The sequence below is a fragment of the Haliotis rufescens genome, unplaced genomic scaffold (genome assembly GCF_023055435.1).
Source record: "Haliotis rufescens isolate VD_foot unplaced genomic scaffold, xgHalRufe1.0.p SCAF_44, whole genome shotgun sequence".
Lineage (NCBI taxonomy): Eukaryota > Metazoa > Mollusca > Gastropoda > Lepetellida > Haliotidae > Haliotis > Haliotis rufescens.
The window spans coordinates 2,906,432-2,926,530 of NW_025964157.1; the positions used below are offsets into that span (position 1 = coordinate 2,906,432).

Here is a 20,099-nt window from a genome sequence, read left to right on the forward strand (position 1 = left end):
CTATACATAGAAACAGAGCCTTATGCGCGCTTGGCGATGGGATGATTGATGTAGAGCTCTGGTGACAGGCCAACAACGACCCAAAGCTGAGAGATGGGGCTTCTCGTTGTCAGCTTGCTGGCTCTGGGGGTGGGGCTCGTCACCCCGTGGGTGGGGACGATCAGGATAGGAGCCTTCAATATTAAGTCGTTTGGTAGAAGGAAGATGGGGGACCCCATTGTGGCCCAGATTATTACTCAGGTAAGCTAAATGTGGAGAGTGAGGCGTGGTGTAGCATTGTTGAAATATGTGTCAACCGCATCAGTTCAGACTGAGGTCAGACTGAACGTGAATATCAATAGGTTACATGTTTTTGAAAAGGAGACTATATTCATGTATATTTCGTTCCTTTTGAGTATGCTTTGTTTGTTTATTTATTTGTTTGTTTGTTTGTTGTTTAACGCTGCACTCAGCAATATTCCAGCTCTATGACGGCGGTCTGTAAATAATCGAGTCTGGGCCAGGCAATTCAGTGATTGACATCATGAAACATGATCCACGCTGGATCCACATCGATCCACGCAATTGAGATCGATGACATGCATCAACCAAGTCAGCGAGCCTGACCACCCGATCAAGTTAGTCGCCCCTTACGACAAGCATAGTCGCCTTTTACGGCAAACATGGGGTGCTGAAGATCTATTCTACCCTGGATCTTCACGGGTCTTATGACCATGCAATAAATGAATAAGGAAATACACATGTATAAGACAACATATCTCTGAAGTAGATTCTTTATTAGACATTACCTAGAAGTTGACGGATGACAAAGTAGACACACTTTATAGATAACAACTTCTTTATATACTGTAAAGGCGACAAAGGTGTATACGTTCATAACGGTACAAGGATCTATACCGAAATGTCGCCTTTACAGTAAATAACGAAGCTGTTATCCATAGATTGTGTCTACTTTGTTATGTTTCTGGAGTGATGATCGGATATTCCTTCCAAGGAATTCATATTTTCCACGGAATAAGTTTGTCACGGATGAGGAGTCATGGCATCCCCTGGTTATACAGTTGGTCGGTTGATAAGGGATTCAGATATCCGGACATTCGTTTATCCTGACAACATCTGAGAACAAGGTTCGACTGTCTTCCATATCCTAGTTTACACTGGTGGTGTAAAACGTGCCGCGGCATGTGAACAATATCCGTATCTAATCATAGTATAGCCATACAGGACACGTAATTCGGCATTGGAGTCAGCGATTGCAAGCATTGCTAGCGATAACAGCTGTGAAATAGCATTATTTTTGCATCAAACAATAATTATTGAAAGTATAAATTATAGGGCGTATTTTGAAACTGAAACTTTGACATCAACATTTTGTAGTGTCTAGATATTTATTCCAACTCAAGGAGCTAGTAAACAATATTCCAAGGTAAGTATAACATGGAACTACCTCAATATATGCAACCACGTATATGCATTTCTTTGAGAATTTAAAATAAAAAAAACTTTTTGGTAAAGGAAAATATAGTCATCATATTACTGCTATTTGTGTCAACATTTCGTGAAATTGATGATGATCTTTAGGCAATATTATTTGTGTGTGAAAGGTTCTCAAGTTTATGAGGTGTTTTTGTTTAACGCCACACTCAGCAATATTCCAGCTATATACATGACGGCGGTCTGTAAATCATCGAGCCTGGACCAGACAATCCAGTGATTGATGTCATGAGCTTCGATCCACGCAATGGGATGCGACTACATGTATCAACCAAGCTAGCGAGCCTGACCACCCGATCCCGTTAGTCGCCTCTTACGACAAGCATACTTGTCTTTTACGGCAAGGATGGGTTGCTGAAGAACTATTCTACCCAGGATCTTCACGGGTCATATGTTTGTGAAGATGGTTAAATGTAAACAGTTAATGGTAAATATATTAAAAGCTGATAATATTGAAAACGTTTCTTAATCCATATTCCGGTTGTACATGTGTTCAACTGTGTCCTAACCCTACAGGCCTCAGTCTATTTCATCATTAAACTGTACGCTAGTCCATTAGGCATATTATACTACAGACGCATCTCTCTGACACCTAACATGACACACCGTGGTGAAACCTAACATGACACACTGATGTGAAACCTAACATGACTCACCGTGGTGAAACCTAACATGACATACTGTGGTGAAACCTGACATGACTCACTGTGGTGAAACCTAACATGACATACTGTGGTGAAACCTAACATGACATACTGTGGTGAAACCTGACATGACACACTGATGTGAAACCTAACATGACACACCGTGGTGAAACCTAACATGACATACTGTGGTGAAACCTAACATGACATACTGATGTGAAACCTAACATGACTCACCGTGGTGAAACCTAACATGACACACCGTGGTGAAACCTAACATGACATACTGTGGTGAAACCTAACATGACACACTGTGGTGAAACCTAACATGACACACTGTGGTGAAACCTAACATGACACACCGTGGTGAAACCTAACATGACACACTGTGGTGAAACCTAACATGACACACTGTGGTGAAACCTAACATGACACACTGTGGTGAAACCTAACGTGACACACCGTGGTGAAACCTAACATGACACACTGTGGTGAAACCTAACATGACTCACTATGGTGAAACCTAACATGACACACTGTGGTGAAACCTAACATGACACACTGATGTGAAACCTAACATGACACACCGTGGTGAAACCTATCATGAAAAACTGATGTGAAACCTAACATGACACACTATGGTGAAACCTAACAAGACATATTTTGGTGAAACCTAACATGACATACTGTCGTGAAACAGACCAAACATCATAATCAGGGGAAATCAAGGATTCGAACCCATGATCAGCGGATCCTGGTACAACTTTGTCTACTGGTTCTATCCTTGCTACAGGCGCGGCCCGCACACACGGGAATTGCAGGCGAGTAGCTTGGGTATGGCAGATGGGGATTCTAAGGTTTGACAAACAGTTCACAAAGCTTCCTGCCCAGTCACAATGAACACACATGCATCTGTTCCTACCGCGTTTTGGTGCCCTGGTTCGTGTTTCCAGGTCATCCCCTGTTAAAAGCCACCGTCATATTTTGCAGATCGTCAGTCGCTATGATGTTATTCTCATACAGGAAATCCGGGACATTACAAACACGGCCGTCAATGAGCTGCATAGTAACCTCTCTGCACATGTCAAAGCTGCGAATCCGTCAGTACCATGTTTTATTCATCATGTTCACATCCCTGCTTAAACACATTCGTAGTGGAAATAAGTTAAAGCACAATTTTAACCTTTGTAATTAACCTGAGTGGCAGAAGAAACTATATGTCTCAGTTGATTTTATCTAAATATTTGATTTTCAATTTAAAATATCTAAACAAATTTGCATTTATCTGCACATGGGGGTAACTTGTGGTTGCAAACCCATTTCTACCCCAGTCTTCATTGAACCAATTTAATTTTAGACAATATTACCCAGCCACAGATAAATGATTACAGTTGCATAACTGAGTAATGGTTAAAAAGACACAATAAATTTTAAGAACAATTCTTTCAATTTTCAATTACATAAAAAACTACTTCGGTACACTTTCTTATGCCTCTCACTTTGTATCTATTATAACCGTCGCCACACTGAACGTCATATACTAGTTGTTGGTTGGTCGAAAATACTTTTTCCGTCATCTGATTGGTTGCGTGTGGTTGTTTCCTCTCAGGTCCGCGTGTTTTTCCTTCAAGATCAGTCCAAGGCTGGGGAGATCGAGATATAAAGAACAGTACGCCTTCTTCTACAGGTTTGTGTTCTTTGATAAAGTCAGATATGTTTTTCGTATCTAATGAACTTTCGGAGCTTATACCATTAATGTGACATAGAATATCATGATTCTTTCCCCATGTTGCTTCCTCAACCCAGGTCGGGACAAGAAATCAGTAAGATAGGTTTTTTGTAGTATTTTTGGAAGGTGGGTCTGTAATTTTAAAAATAATGTTTCTACCCTAAATATCAGTTAAACAAGCATATTGATCGATAAAGATGGCGCTCAGAAAGAACCGTTAATTGTAATATCAATGATAATGAATAATTAAAACAAATAACCATAATAAAGAATACACGTGTAATATTACTTTGAGGAAATAGATCAATGAAGCACTTACGAATTGTTTGTAAATTTTGAAACGTAATCCATTGTTTGTGATCATCAGATCTGACAGGGTCGACGTTGTGGCCAGCCACCTGTTTACTGAGAGTAGAGGAGACGTGTTCGAGCGAGAGCCGTTCTGTTTGTTGCTCAACATCCCGGGGCTAGGTGAGAACCGTTCTGTTTGTTGCTCAACATCTCGGGGCAAGGTGAGAGCCGTTCTGTTTGTTGCTCAACATCCCGGGGCAAGGTGAGTGCCGTTCTGTTTGTTGCTCAACATCCCGGGGCAAGGTGAGAGCCGTTCTGTTTGTTGCTCAACATCCCGGGGCAAGGTGAGAGCCGTTCTGTTTGTTGCTCAACATCCCGGGGCAAGGTGAGAGCCGTTCTGTTTGTTGCTCAACAACCCGGGGCAAGGTGAGAGCCGTTCTGTTTGTTGCTCAACATCCCGGGGCAAGGTGAGAGCCGTTCTGTTTGTTGCTCAACATCCCGGGGCAAGGTGAGAGCCGTTCTGATTGTTGCTCACCATCCCGGGGCAAGGTGAGAGCCGTTCTGTTTGCTGCTCATTATTCCGGGTCAGGTGAGAGCCGTTCTGTTTGTTGCTCAACATCCCGGGGCTAGGTGAGTGCCGTTCTGTTTGTTGCTCAACATCCCGGGGCAAGGTGAGAGCCGTTCTGATTGTTGCTCACCATCCCGGGGCAAGGTGAGAGCCGTTCTGTTTGTTGCTCATTATTCCGGGGCTAGGTGAGAGCCGTTCTGTTTGTTGCTCAACATCCCGGGGCTAGGTGAGTCCGTTCTGTTTGTTGCTCATTATTCCGGGGAAAGGTGAGTGCCGTTCTGTTTGTTGCTCACCATCCCGGGGCAAGGTGAGAGCCGTTCTGTTTGTTGCTCAACATCCCGGGGCTAGGTGAGAGCCGTTCTGTTTGTTGCTCAACATCCCGGGGCAAGGTGAGTGCCGTTCTGTTTGTTGCTCAACATCCCGGGGCAAGGTGAGTGCCGTTCTGTTTGTTGCTCAACATCCCGGGGCTAGGTGAGACCGTTCTGTTTGTTGCTCACCATCCCGGGGCAAGGTGAGACCGTTCTGTTTGTTGCTCACCATCCCGGGGCGAGGTGAGAGCCGTTCTGTTTGTTGCTCAACATCCCGGGGCAAGGTGAGTGTCGTTCTGTTTGTTGCTCACCATCCCGGGGCGAGGTGAGTGCCGTTCTGTTTGTTGCTCAACATCCCGGGGCAAGGTGAGTGTCGTTCTGTTTGTTGCTCAACATCCCGGGGCAGGTGAGAGCCGTTCTGTTTGTTGCTCAACATCCCGGGGCAGGTGAGTGCCGTTCTGTTTGTTGCTCAACATCCCGGGGCAGGTGCGTACAGCTGTTGGTCTTGTATCGCTGTAGGGGTCATGTGTGACTGTAAGTGTTGGGAATAGATTAAATGTGAGCTTAGGTATTGGTTCTAAAGTAATATGAATGTGAACTGAGAATGTGAGTGTGAGCATGATTGCTGGTGTTAGTTGGGGACATTTTGTTATGAGCTACCAGTGCTTGAAATGCCATGAAAAGTGAAAAGTGGTTATATCGTATAACAAAATGACATAGATACACACTCAATAGTGTTGAAACATTAAAAGACCTGCTTATTTTAATGTGACTTAATTCAAACAGCGGTATGAAATGTAATTTATGTTAAATAGCTTTAACGAGCTAATGCTTTCAAGGATGACTATTGTTTCAGCGGGTCCATGGCGGCTTGCACTGGTTGGCCTGCACACAAAACCCACACAAGCCGTTGCCGAGATACAATACCTCTTTGACCAGGTCGAGGCAGAGGTCAAGGTCACATGGAACACACAGGTCAGGCATCTTCTTTGTGAGTCAGTGACGTCATTTATAACGTCACATCGGCAATATTTCAGCCATATAATGACGAGTCTTATTACAAGGAACACCGCCCAGAGTCCAAAGCTCATAATTAATAGCCCACGCTTAATATTTTAATATTAAAAGATGACACGACTAAGAAATGAAAATTTCAGGGAGTCAATACGACTTATGTTAACGTCCCGTTTGAAATAGTGAGTGAGTGAGTGAGTATGGTTTAACGCCGCTTTTAGCAATATTCCAGCAATATCACGGCGGGGGACACCAGAAATGGGCTTCACACATTGTACCCATGTCGGGAATCGAACCCGGGTCTTCGGCGTGACGAGCGAACGTTTGAAATAGAGCTGACAATGGCATAGTCGGCATTATATACAAACTGTATTAATCACAACCCGAGGCAAGGGTGCAGCTGATATACTCATACTATATTCCACAGAACTTGCTGTACCTGGGGGACTTGAACGCTGATTGTCGATACGTCCCCGTGTCACACCAGTTAGTTACAGGGGTGTTCCACCAGCCTGGATACCGCTCACTGATTGGCTCGGACGCAGACACCACAACCGGCAGGTCCCACTGCTCCTATGACAGGTATGATGAGTAGGACAGGTGTGACAGGCCCGACTGATATACATATGTTGTAGAATTGCATTATTAGATTAGAATTGTTACAAAGTATTACATCAAATACTGCCCTTGTCTTCAGCAGAGCATGAGACTGATCGCCGAAAGTGGAGCTAAAATATTTTAGTATTGTGTGCTGTTAGCGTTGTTGTTGGTGTTAAAGTTTTGTGTTGGTTGTGGTGTTGTTGGTGGTGATGTTGTTGTGTGGTGTGGGTGTTGGTTGTGTGATGTTGTGTGGTGTTGGTTGTGTTGTTGTTGTTGGTTGTGTTGTTGGGGCTGGTGTTGGTTGCGTTGTTGTTGTGTGGTGTAGGCGTTTGTGTTGGTGTTTGTTGTGGTGTCATGTTGTGTTTGTTGTGGTGTTGTGTGGTGTTGGTGTTGGTTTTGTGTTGTGTTGTTGTGTGTTGTGGTGTTGGTGTTCTTTGTGGTGTTGTTGTGTGGGGTTGGTTGTGGAGTTGGTGTTGCAGTACATATAGTACAAAGGTGTAACCAGTATTTGTTATATGACTATGGACATATTTTGTATAATTAACCTATCTTTACACAGGTGTATATTTGTTCCTTAATGTGGAGTAGAGTACATCAGAGTATATATGAAATTTTAATATTTTCTAATATTATATATGGCTTTGAAAAAGTCAATGAAAATTACGGCGATTTCAAGTTTATATCCTGTAGTCTCAGTACAAAAGAATAAATGAAGATTCATTCCTATGGAACACATCTCTCCAAACAGTTCCAAAAGCACTATAAGACAACAATGTTTGGGTATGTCGAAGATTTTAAGGAGTTTCAAGCAATATTTAATTACTTTTAGCAGTGAATATATAAATAGAGGAAATCTACCACATTTCTCATAAACCATTGCACTAGATGTGATAATGTTTACACCAAGGAATTCCGTACATGCATACAAGTGAACATTTTCTATATATTACATCAAAGAACTGCAACACACATACTTCAGCACCAAATAATAACATTACTTTAATGTTACAAAAACAACATCTAAAAGAATATGTTGGAACTTATATTACCAATACACTGCATGTTCTTTATTACTCCCAGTAAAATCTTCTATGTCTTTTTTTTATACAGAAAATAACATACTTCTCACTCACACATTCACTCTTGTTTATATATCATATTGCAGTTTAGGAAAGTACATGGTCTCAAACATTAAAATCTTAAGTACAAAACTAAAATTAAATTGAAAGCTGCTCCTCATTTTCGAAAAGCATCCAAGCACCATAGAATTTCTGTTGATTACCTGTCTAAAAAACAACAAAGCAAGATGTACTGATAAGTTGTGCTTTATGTCATGGGCTTTCTGCTACCCTGGGCGGAAGCCCATTTATGTAACAGGTGTGTGTCTTTCTAAAAAACAATAAAATAAAAAAAGAAAGAAAAAAAAAAGAAGAATATTTCTATGCAAAACTGTTAACCCGATGAGCTAACTGTGAATTTGGTGTGGTTATTAATAAGCAAGATGAGCGCCGTAGAATGCACGTTTACCCCTAGTCCTAATTTCTTTAGTATCTGAAAATGAAGAGAGTCTCTGGGCTCCTTATTATTAATTTTTTATTAAAATAATTTAACAAATATTTTTTTTCTGTATAATATGTACCAGATGTTAGTCTAGTTTACCCCCTTCATTCGTTAATTAGACACTGAGATGAACTCAATTTTGATTTTGAGAATACTGATAAAAAAAAGTTAAATCCTGTAAATACAGCACACTTTGGTCATAGGTAGGTCTCTTTGCACCAAATCTGTTACTATGCTGAACAAAAAAAGTTAAGGATCATTAATAACTTTGTTTAGGATATTTTTATGAAATTGTGTGTTCAGGCTTCCCTTCAATAAATATCCTGCACATAAAAAAAAACAAAAAAAACAAAACAATCTTCTATGTCTGAACTGAAGCTTCTCTTACATGAAAAAACAGCTTGAGCTGATTATTGAGATACATCCAGTATTTACAGTGCGTGTTTACTTTCACCGTATCCCAATTGCATGGATCGATGCGCATGATATCAATCACTGGATCGTCTGGTCTTGAATCGATTATTACAGGCCGCCGTCATGTTGCTGGACTATTGCTGAGTGCGGCGTTAAACAACAAACAAACAGATCCAGCGGTTTACATATCGCCTGTTGGTCAATTTGCACTATTATTAAAGCAATAAGTTTATCTCTTTTAACAGTGAGTTTCCAATTGTCACAATGACTTTCTTATACATCAGTTTACGTTTGCAAATCCCCACCCGTGTTTGAAAATATGATAACGCCATTTGCAAATACTTGAAGGAAAAGTTGTACATCACCTGGATTTTATTGAAAATGCGAGACAGTTATAAAGTTCTAACGCTAAATCGTTTATGACAAAAGAGAATATCAATGGATTCAATATGCACTCTTGGCGCACTCCAGATTTGAATTGAAACATGCCAGACATAACCCACTTAACTCCCACACACGTTTTGACATGTTCATCTATACTACATTATAAATTCCATGTACACTGAACAAAATCAACAAATATAGCAGAACACTTTCCACCTTTCATGTTTACAACTCTGTACAACACTATGTTATCGACTATTGAAACCCTTGCCCACAACCAGCTTGAGATTCAGAAATTGTATAAATACAAGTAGCTTGTTAATTATAAAAGTACATATTTTATATTTTTAAGCATTTCTTGTGAAGCGGGATAAAAATACCAATCGACCATTTTTTCAGGAAGTATCCCTTCTCAAACATCATGTTAAAAAACAATTATAAATTAGGCTCAAGATCAGGCGTATACAGAATTCAGAATCAGTGTCATCTACTCCAAGAAATTTCTTGCATTTGAGATGGCCAGTGTTTTTTAATATTTCAGCTTCTGTGTCAGGCACATCGATAATGTCTTCTGTAATTGTATAAGTACAATCATCATTTGGGGCGGTATCATGTTTGCTCGTCACGCCGAAGATCCGGGTTCGATTCCCGACATAATTACAATGTGTTAAGCCCATTTCTTGTGTCCACGGCCGTGATATTGCTGAATATTGCTAAAAGCGGCGTAAAACCATACTCACTTACTCAAGTCATCATCTAACGTCCGGAGAATCGCCCGCTTCATATCTAGTTCCTGTAGAAACATCTCTAACATGTTTAAACCAGCCATCAGTATCAATATTATCTTCACCATAATGTGTACAACTGAACCATTTAACCAGGCATTTATATGGTTAATGTTTCTAACTAAAGATTGCTTCTCATATGAAAAGAGATTCTTGTTTTCTGTCTGCATGTCGTACTATATTTTATTGTAATGTGATTGTAATTCTTTAAAGAGCAAGATCTTTATATTTTCTGAATCTATCAATGTTCTTGCTTCAGCCGTTGACATCCATGATCAAACCATTCATTGCTGTATTTCCTCCTTCCGGTTGGCTTCTTGTGCATGTCATTTGCCGCGGTACATTATGCTTCTGCAATGAGTTCTTTATTTTATCAATGTCGTTAAGGCCAACAATCCACAGATCTATTAAGTGACGCTTGTACATTAACGGATAGCTGTGTTTATCTACGTTATTGTAACGTATTACATACACTCCAATTTAAATCTAAAGTTTCGCTTTGTTTCAGTACTTTTAACATTTTCTCAAGCACTAAACGTTTCTAGCGTCAAAGTGAGCGGACGTTGTGGTGACTCAGCGTCTGACTGGCTAGAAAAATCGCTAGCATGTGCAAACGCAGTCAATTGAGTCCTTACGCTGGGCCAATTCAACCCAGCAAATGCATAATCCCCAATTCACGGTCAGTCTCCGATCTTCCGTTCATGGTATCAAGGTTGCATAGTGAGCACAACCCAAGCAAATATTTTTCAAATTTGTTCACAATGTTGTCAGTAGAGAACTAAAATAATCCAACTTTAAAACCCAGGTAGAGGTTCCATGTCCCAGTCCTTCAACATCAGCGATAGAAACTAACACTATTAGTCCACTAGTCCTTATGATGATACCACAGAGCAAAACCCTTAACATGGCCAATATCTGCTAGTCCTTATGATACCTTTACTCTTGGGCAGTTTTTGAAGGACTTTACGACTAAAGGACAAGCGCCAATGTCTATCCCTAAACATATTAAATAATATACTTTGTCTTCTTCATAATCGGACTTAGTCCCTGCATTAAAGACTACTCCACAAAAAACAAGTGCTTCTCTTTATAGAATTTCCATCAGACTTCACACAGTGATGCCATATCTATTCAACAGAGACAATGTTGTACCAGTTAAATCCCTCACCGTGGATATACATTGTATGCACAGGCACATACACATCAGTATTGCTGCCGTTCAGAGATTTATCTAATAGCCTAAATATGCAACTTACTTCAACTTCATACCATTTCACATATCTATATAGTTATCGCCTCAGTAGTCCTGTTATTCCATTCCCACTTGACAATATAACAGCACCTTTACAATAAAGCGCGTCTTTTATATCCTCTACATGTATATCATTCAACTACGTATCCATGCCACTTGTTACAGCAAACTGCGTTAATAACGAACAGGGTTGTAACGAACAGACGGATATAACGAACTGTTTTTGTCTACTCCATTTGCTGTATGTATGCTGTAAATATATGCTAATAACGAACTACCTTTATAACGAACTTATACTAGTGGTCCCTTTGGGTTACATTATCCGATAACTAATGTTTGATGCACGATACGTGCCAAATTAGCAAGTTAATGGAGCTGCCCCTAGAATCTTCTCTCTCATTTGTTGAATCCCTTGGATGAGGAGTATAATCACTGAGGAGGCCCTGACCACATCCCAAACTCATTTTCCCCGTCCCTTGTCGCTCACGTCTCTCATCTTGGCGGCCGTCACCTCATCCATCCTGGCCGGGGTCGGGGAGCCTGGTGATAAAAGCGGTCGCTCGTCAGGCCGAAGGGTATAATGTGTGAAGCCAATTTCCTGTGTACCCCGCCCCGATTTTGTAGGAATAATGATAAAAGAGGCATAAAACCATACTCCCTCACTCTTCCATCCTTGCGTTTATCGTCACTCTCAGTGTCTCTATAACCATTCTCCATTGTAAACTCTCTCTCTCTCTCTCTCTCTCTCTCTCTCTCTCTCTCTCTCTCACCTCGTACATACCCGTGAAGAGCCGGGTTAGAATACGTCTTCAGCAACCCATGCTTGCCTTAAAAGGCGACTATGCGTGTGTAAGAGGCGACTAGCGGTATCGGGTGACCGCCATCATATAGCTGGAATATTGCTGTATGGCGTTATTGAGTGTGGCGTTAAACAACAAACAAACAACAAACAAAGATTTGCAATAATTACTTCTCTAAAAAACACTGGTCACGAGACACATTTCCATCGTGCACGTGACTGGTGAAGACAACTGGCCATGACACGTACTCTTTGGGGGGGGGGGGGGGGGGGGGGGGGGGTCGGGAGCCTCTGGACGCCCAAACAGCCCCTTCGATCCGCTAGCCGGCTGGATTTGCCTAATAATATGTTCTGAACTAGTTTAGATATGAACTATATGTAGATACTCCCCAGTCATGGAATAACACTGATCATGTACCACACAAATGACGTGTCGCGCGTGGCCAGATTGTATACGATCAGATGTGTCGCCAACTGTGCTGTGTCAGCTTTTGTTTACGACAGTCTTGCACGTGATCAACCAAATTAATAATCTTTAATAATTGTGTTAAGCCGAGGAGTAAATATTAATGGTTCATCTATATTTGGGGTCGATTTAGACTGTCATACAGACCCTGAAACAAATATATTCAATAGAGCAAGTCTATAATAGTGGGCAAATCTAGATTACTGCAGTTTCGGGAGGAATCTCTGGGCTCCTTTTTCATCACACTGTATTAAGATAATCCACATTTTGTTTCTGCGAAACATGTTCATGTCAGAAACTAGATGTTGTTAAAAAGGAGTGTAGGTAACAACACTTTGACAAGAAACTGGTAAGAATGCCAGACTCAACACACTAATAGGTAAATAACCTCGGCTAGGTTAAATAGCGGGGAAAAACACAGAGGGCCTATCCTAAAGATAAGTCTCTTTAACAATAAAATATACGAAAAATGCCTGAACAGCAAACTAGTTTTATAGACTAAAGCCTCAGCCTCTTTGACTGGGCAGGACATTCTAAACTTCGCGATAATACAATCTACTTGAGGTGGGTGTTGACTCACTATCATTAAAAAGGGTACATGACCAAAAGAGTAACTTGACTCTCAACAGTAGAAAGGTACTTGACCTAAACTAGACAATCGCTGGAAAGTTGGTTATCCACGGAATACTAGAAAAACGGGTACGAAATATAAAAGTCAAGCCAATAGGTTTAAGCTCAATACCACAGGGGTAAGTCAGTACCAGAGAGAACACTCCCTCATAACCTCTTTCTGACGATACCTAGGTTTCGACCTGACCTAACCAGTAGCAAGACGAACCGTAAACGGTCTAGCGATACCTAGGTTTCGACCTGACCTAACCAGTAGCAAGACGAACCGTAAACGGTCTAGCGATACCTAGGTTTCGACCTGACCTAACCAGTAGCAAGACGAACCGTAAACGGTCTAGCGATACCTAGGGGTAAGGACACATGGCGTTGCGAAGGGTTACATACGTGTGCGCGGACTTCGGAGAGGACAATCTGCTCTGGTCAGTCGGAGGAATGCAATAGCCTGGTGGGGTAACCCATGGTTTCATAACATTTGAAAGACCCGAATAGCAAACTAAGGACTTAACTATTACGGCAGATGTAGGGATCAAATTCAAGCGCTGAACATAAGCTATCCAGTGGTACCACTATAGATTTACAACCAGATGTGTACAGTTATCGAATTTGCCAGGGGTTGCCGTGCGGTTACGATGCCGGGGAATTAAGAGAGAAGGAAGCCAGTCACTAGACCGTGACTAGACTGGTTTTACGACCCAGTGACACCCAGTGACACCCACGTCGTTACCCCGGTAGCCATAATTAAACTCGGTTTCATCGTTGCCAAATCTGTATCACGTGTATTAAATATTGTCTCACAGTTATTTCGTGTGTTTTAGTGTATGGCATGTACCATCTTCCCGAGGCAAGAGAGTTAACTGACTTCAAAAGTCCAGTTTCCATCCTTGCCAAACTAGGCTGGAATAACTGGGCTCGATCGTAGCGTCACCAGTGGCTATTACCAGTTATGTCCCTTCTGAGCCTCTCCTATGGACCATTGAGATTCCACCTCTCGTATCACTTGCGTTTGCTTCAAACAAAATGGTGGCGCCCGGTCAGGACGATCTGATCGATAATCAAGACCTATCTTGTGATAAAACGGGTCTTACATCGCGAAATGCATCAAATCACGTGAGCACCTTGATTAAAAACATGAACAGATTTGGAAAATATCTGTTGACAACGAGTTGGCGGTACACATGCTTTGCAAATCCTGCAATCGACCGAAATCTGCACGACTGTTTACGAACCGGATTTCAATTTCGGTGCGCGATTATGATTGGACTATGCATAGACTCGTTAGTACAACCAAAATGTAACTCCATAATACCAGCCTAGTTCGGCAAGGGTGGAAACTGGACTATTATAGACAGTTAACTCTCTTGCCTCGGGAAGATGGGCATGTAATCGAATCGTGAAAACAGTTATTGACTAGTTGCAAGTTGGTGAATAACCAAAACTATCAATTGAAAACACTGAGGAGTATTTAGTTCTCATTTTATGTAGTGGAACATTGACTTCTGTCGCATGACTTGGTCTCACTGGGTGTGATAGAGTATGTACTGATGTCGCACAACTAGTTCCCAATTAGTGTAGTGGAACATGTACTACTGTCGCACGACTTGGTCTCACTGGGTGTGATTGAGTATATACTGATGTCGCACAACTAGTTCCCAATTAGTGTAGTGGAACATGTACTATTGTCGCATGACTTGGTCTCACTGGGTATGATGGAGTATATACTGATGTCGCACAACTAGTTCCCAATTAGTGTAGTGGAACATGTACTACTGTCGCACGACTTGGTCTCACTGGGTGTGATTGAGTATATACTGATGTCGCACAACTAGTTCCCAGTTAGTGTAGTGGAACATGTACTACTGTCGCACGACTTGGTCTCACTGGGTGTGATTGAGTATATACTGATGTCGCACAACTAGTTCCCAGTTAGTGTAGTGGAACATGTACTACTGTCGCACGACTTGGTCTCACTGGGTGTGATGGAGTATATACTGATGTCGCACAACTAGTTCCCAGCTAGTGTAGTGGAACATGTACTTCTGTCGCACGACTTGGTCTCACCGGGTTAGATGGAGTATATACTGATGTGGTACAACTAGTTCTCAGTGAAGTGGAACATGTACTACTGCCCCACGACTATATAATCAGGCAATGGTTTCTAGCATTCGTTGAAAAACAGATTGTTGTCTGTACAGGATCGTGGCCACAGGAAGTGATGTCATCAGTGCCGTACAATCTTCAAGAGTCTACCTGTTTGATCTGGATTTAGGTCTTGATTCGACATTAGTAAGTACCGAAACATTGTTAATCTTTGAGGGTATCGTGGAGCATGTGTTACATTTACAGCCCTGAGACTTGTCATTGTTGGATTTAAGGCGCCTGAAGGTGAAGATCATGTACATATTGTATGTTAAGATTGTATTTAAGACATGGCGGATAATCCGCCTGCTTCTTGTATATAACTGCAAACGCTTGTTAGTAAGGTTTGTTTTAGATAGGCCATAGGTCTTGGAATAGCCATACGCACAAACTTAGTACAAAATCATTTCTTGGCTTCACTTTTCAGACCAACAGGGTCAGCGACCACTATCCCGTGGAAGTAGAGCTTCGTGCCCCATAGTCGTGCGCCATTCCTGTCCAGTTTCCTGTACCTACTCCGTCGTCACTGGACGTGTGGATGGGACATATGGAGAGGCAGAATTCAGGAACAAGACCTGTCAACTCGCGAATGCATCACTGCATATGTACAGTCTTCGAAATAATTGTCTAACGACATATATCTCAACTACGAACCAAAAGACTAGTCATTTATCATGAAACTTTCTTCTAGAGCAACAAGGGATCAATTATATATTTCAACGGTTCAAGGGACTATTCGTGCATCATGAAACGTGTCTAAAATGTTCAAGGGACCAGTCATTTATGATAAGTGGGAGTGAACCGGTGACTTAGTTACAATACTCCTTCCCGATTCCGACATTTTCGGGTGACATTCACACCATTAAGTTCTATTAATTCTTCCGTGGCAACAAAAGCTTTATTTAGATTTTTTGTCATGAAAATCAAACGGATTGTCAGTAACTAATTTCAATATTTAACCGTTAATTGATTTTCCATTTCGTATCACTCCCCAAACGATGTATTGTTTACGATTGTAAAGGTAGGTGGGTTCCCAACCCATTTGACCCCTGACCACACCCATATTCCATCCTCCATAATAAAATGCTGCTACCTAAGGTAACGATAGTCATATTTTTCTATCGTGAACATACTCACACCAACATCACGTGTTAAAGTGTTCAATGCGTTTGGCAGCTAACGTAATTGTAACATGTGCAAAGTTGTGAATAACGCCTCTTTGTTGTCTGAAATCTGTCCTCAGGGTCCGTTCGCACAAAGTCATCTTAGCTCATGCTATTCTGTGGTAAAGTACAGGAGACACGCCAGTCATTGTGCTAGTATTCCCTTGCGCAAGAGGGACAAGGTTTTATCATCTACCAAATGTTACCTGGCCGCATTCAGGGCTAATTTAGCTTCATGTTCTAATAGGTCGAACATTCCTCTCTTTCCAGTGTTTTGGAAGGATTTGAGATAACCAATATTTCTTCACTGAGGGTTTGAGATAACCAATATTACAACATAACAACTTGAAATTTCTCGTTAGTATCTTGAAAACGGAAAATGACAAATGAAACATTCTTTGATTGAGAAGATCGTCAACTTTCGCCAAGGCATATATATGAAGGCAATGTAAACTTTGTTGATATTAAACTAGCAATAAGTTATGCCGAGGTCGGGCGAAGCCCGCCATGTTTGATTTTCGAACGTCTTCTGGCATCATGACACGATATTTGTGTTTTCGTATATCGTAAATAAAAACACTTGAAATTAGGATTGGTGGATATTTATGAGTCATTAATTGATTCCTGCAAATTTTGTAACGTGACACGTTCGATTTACCCGAATGTTCAAATTTCTACAACTGACATGATGACCTCGAAACTGTTTTTTTTCTTTTGAATGTTTGGATAATAAATTTACTGAAATCGCGCTGTTATTTACCAATAAAAAAAAATCTATAATCAGTTAAAATAAAGATATCGGATATATTTATTGAAATCAATTTGCACAAATTTAACGATTTAAAAAGGTTCCTAACATGAAACGTAAACCACCTTCAATAACGTAATTCAGGCAAGTTCACGAAAATTTACAAATTTTGTGTTCACTTTGGTCTTGGTGTGATTTAAAACATCAGGACATTTTTACATAGTATTGTGTAGTAAACTATCACGAATAAATGTGCAAAATATTTCTTCAAATGGCCTTTGTTTAATGAAGCAGCGACTGGTTGAAAGTGTCCAGTAAGCTTTCCACCCAAAAGATGTTGCTAGGCTACGCAGACAAACGCAGTGACCGAACGATTGCATCCAAAAGTAGGAGAGATATGACAATCGGTGTTAGGAGAAAAGGTACAGGTAATCGACGTTAGGATTGTGAGAATATGCGGGAAATACTAAACTTAGCCCACCTGTTCGTAAAATGGACTTGTCCGACATTTCCGGGTCGGCTTCTATTTAGGGAGTCATCATTATTCAAATTTTGGTAAATATTTTTAAAACTTTGTACATTTTATCAACATCCTATAAGAAATATACCACTCGGGGTCGGTTATCGGTGAAATAGTTCCTTTAAACTTGTAGAATATTAGTAATGTAAGAACGATGTTACCAAGGATACGTTAGATCACGGGGGAGGTACAGCGACATGACGTCAGCCCATTATGACGTAACTCAAAAAGCGCACTTTAACGCAGGATAAAGTATAGTAGGCGCCTTTGATCTTTTTAAGAAGCACTTAGAATTATCATTAAATGTTTGTTACATGTTCATGTGATAATTTTTAACTTGTCGACATAAACATTTATTCTGATTAAACGTTTGAATAAACCCCAAATACAAGGGCTTGGAAAAGAGACGCATTGTAGTGTGTTTCCCTTCATCTTGTTGGGCGGTCGGGTAGCCTAGTGGTTGAAGCGTTAGCTCGTCACGCCGAAGACCCGGGTTCGATTCCCGACATGGGTACAATGTGTGAAGCCCATTTCTGGTGTCCCCCGCCGTGATATTGCTGGAATATTGCTAAAAGCGGCGTAAAACCATAACTCACTCACTCACTTCATCTTGTTACCGGTGCAACGTTTTGTCGAGGGAGTAACAATCATACACAAATAGGCTTATTTGCAATGTTCATACATATTTCCATAATTTATAATCATAAAGAACGTCACACAAGAGAAGACTACTATATAATATAGTGTCACTCCTGGCCTGTCTGTCCTTTGTGACGTTGTCCGTCATTTGTAATTAAGGATTGCTGACTGACACCCACAGCGACATCCACCTTTCATGCAGGGCAAGTCTCCGCTTCACTATAGGTTATTTAGGCATGAATATCAATCAAATTTATTTATTTATTTATTTATTTATTTATTTATTTATGTATAATATAAAGTAAATTTATTCATGTTCATTCAAATCAAAGTGCATAAGAGTCATTGCATATATTAGCCAATGGGAACGCGGCATTTTATATTCAAACGATAGCCAATGGTTATCGTACTTCTGTTGATGTAATTATTATCATGTATATAACAACGGGTCCACCTGAAAAAGTTGTCACACTCTTCGTCGGCGTCTACCAGACAATTCAGTGGCTGATATCATGCGCATCGATCCAAGCCATTGGGGTCGATGACATGCATCAACCAGGTCAGCGAGTCTGACCACCCGATTCCGTGTTATTCGCCTTTTACGGCAAGCATGGGTTGCTGAAGAGCTATCCTACCCCGGATCTTCACAGGTCCCGGTACTAAAGGCTCTACATACAATAAGACTGACGTTCGTTCCTATATGGTCAGTCTGTCACCTTGTTAGCCATTACATCCTGGACTATTATTAGGATAAGTACGTGGTATAAGCAACAGTATCATAAGCATATGTGTTTATGAATAACTATCAACTAGTGACGAGGCCAGATTGTCGCGAAAAGGTGAGCGTTTCCTGCCCCGCCGGCGGCATCCGTCATGAACACATGCAAAGGCACGTCAGTTTCTAAGCGATACTGAAAGGTACAAATACTCTTGTGTATAATAACACCATTATAAACATTTATTTTAAGAAAAACATAGTTTCCCACAGTGAGCACAACAATGGCACATGTAATTCGTTTTGTGGATGTTTAAAATCTTAAAATGTGAGATCACAAGTGAAAGACGTGTGTGAATACATGCAATTTCATTTCTTTTTTTTTGTTTAACGCCGCACTCAAATATTCCAACTATATGATAGCAGTCTGTGAATAATCGAGACTGAACCAGACAATCCAGTGACTGATATCATGCGCATCGATCCAAGCAATTCGCTCACTTCCGGTAGAATGCATGCACAACTTCGGGCTTTCATCCCTCATCAGTCTGATACGCCGTGCTATAACTAACATACAGTAGACTACGTTAATAACGAACATGCTTATAACGAACTGACCGATATAACGAACTTATGTTTTAGTCCCTGCCATTTGTTGCATTTATGCTGTTTAAATGCTTATGATGAACTACGGTTGTAACGAACTAAAATTTGTGGTCCCTTTGAGATCGTTATAACCGTACTTTACTGTACTGCTCAAAGTGGTTTTAACTCCCCCACCGTATTACTCAATACTGCAACCGTCAACATGTTTATATGTTGTTTAACGCTGCACTCACCAATATCCCAGTTATATGACGGCGGTCTGTAAATAGATGTCATCAGCATCGATCCACTCTATTGGGATACGATGATATGCATCAACCAAGTCAGCGAGCCTGACCACCCGATCCCGTTAGTCGCCTCTTTCGGCAAGCATTATCGCCTCTTAGGACAAGCATGGGTTGCTGAAGACTTATTCTACCCCGGATCTTCACGGGTCGAAGGGCATACATGTTATGCAACCAGTTCAATAGCTTACATGTTGGAGATGCCGGTGCTGTATTCTGTGAAGTACATAACGGTTTTTACAGAGTCATAAACTAAACTATATTACATATTTACAAACAGGCGAATCTTACAAACACAACTACACATCTTACAATCAACAATAAGAAAAACCGTTTTGTGATTTCACACA

The 20,099-nt window shown here is 40.9% G+C and overlaps 1 protein-coding gene across 1 annotated transcript; it reads left to right on the forward strand.

The window, feature by feature from the left end:
* Window positions 1-16,829, forward strand: LOC124136077 (deoxyribonuclease-1-like 2). Its single transcript, XM_046501859.2, has 8 exons — window positions 1-240; window positions 3,129-3,238; window positions 3,748-3,825; window positions 4,235-4,338; window positions 5,891-6,009; window positions 6,476-6,630; window positions 15,131-15,221; window positions 15,502-16,829. Exons 1-8 carry the CDS (start codon window positions 94-96, stop codon window positions 15,553-15,555), a joined length of 858 nt encoding a protein of 285 aa, XP_046357815.2. The 5' UTR covers window positions 1-93; the 3' UTR covers window positions 15,556-16,829.
* Window positions 16,830-20,099: the final 3,270 nt, after the last annotated feature.

Bases quoted from the DNA above. Each gene is read 5' to 3' on its own strand.
- LOC124136077 (XM_046501859.2), top strand. From the start codon at position 94: ATGGGGCTTCTCGTTGTCAGCTTGCTGGCTCTGGGGGTGGGGCTCGTC. The intron at 3,239-3,747 runs GTCAGTACCATG...GTTTCCTCTCAG, and splicing joins CATGTCAAAGCTGCGAATCC to GTCCGCGTGTTTTTCCTTCA. The intron at 15,222-15,501 runs GTAAGTACCGAA...TTCACTTTTCAG, and splicing joins TAGGTCTTGATTCGACATTA to ACCAACAGGGTCAGCGACCA.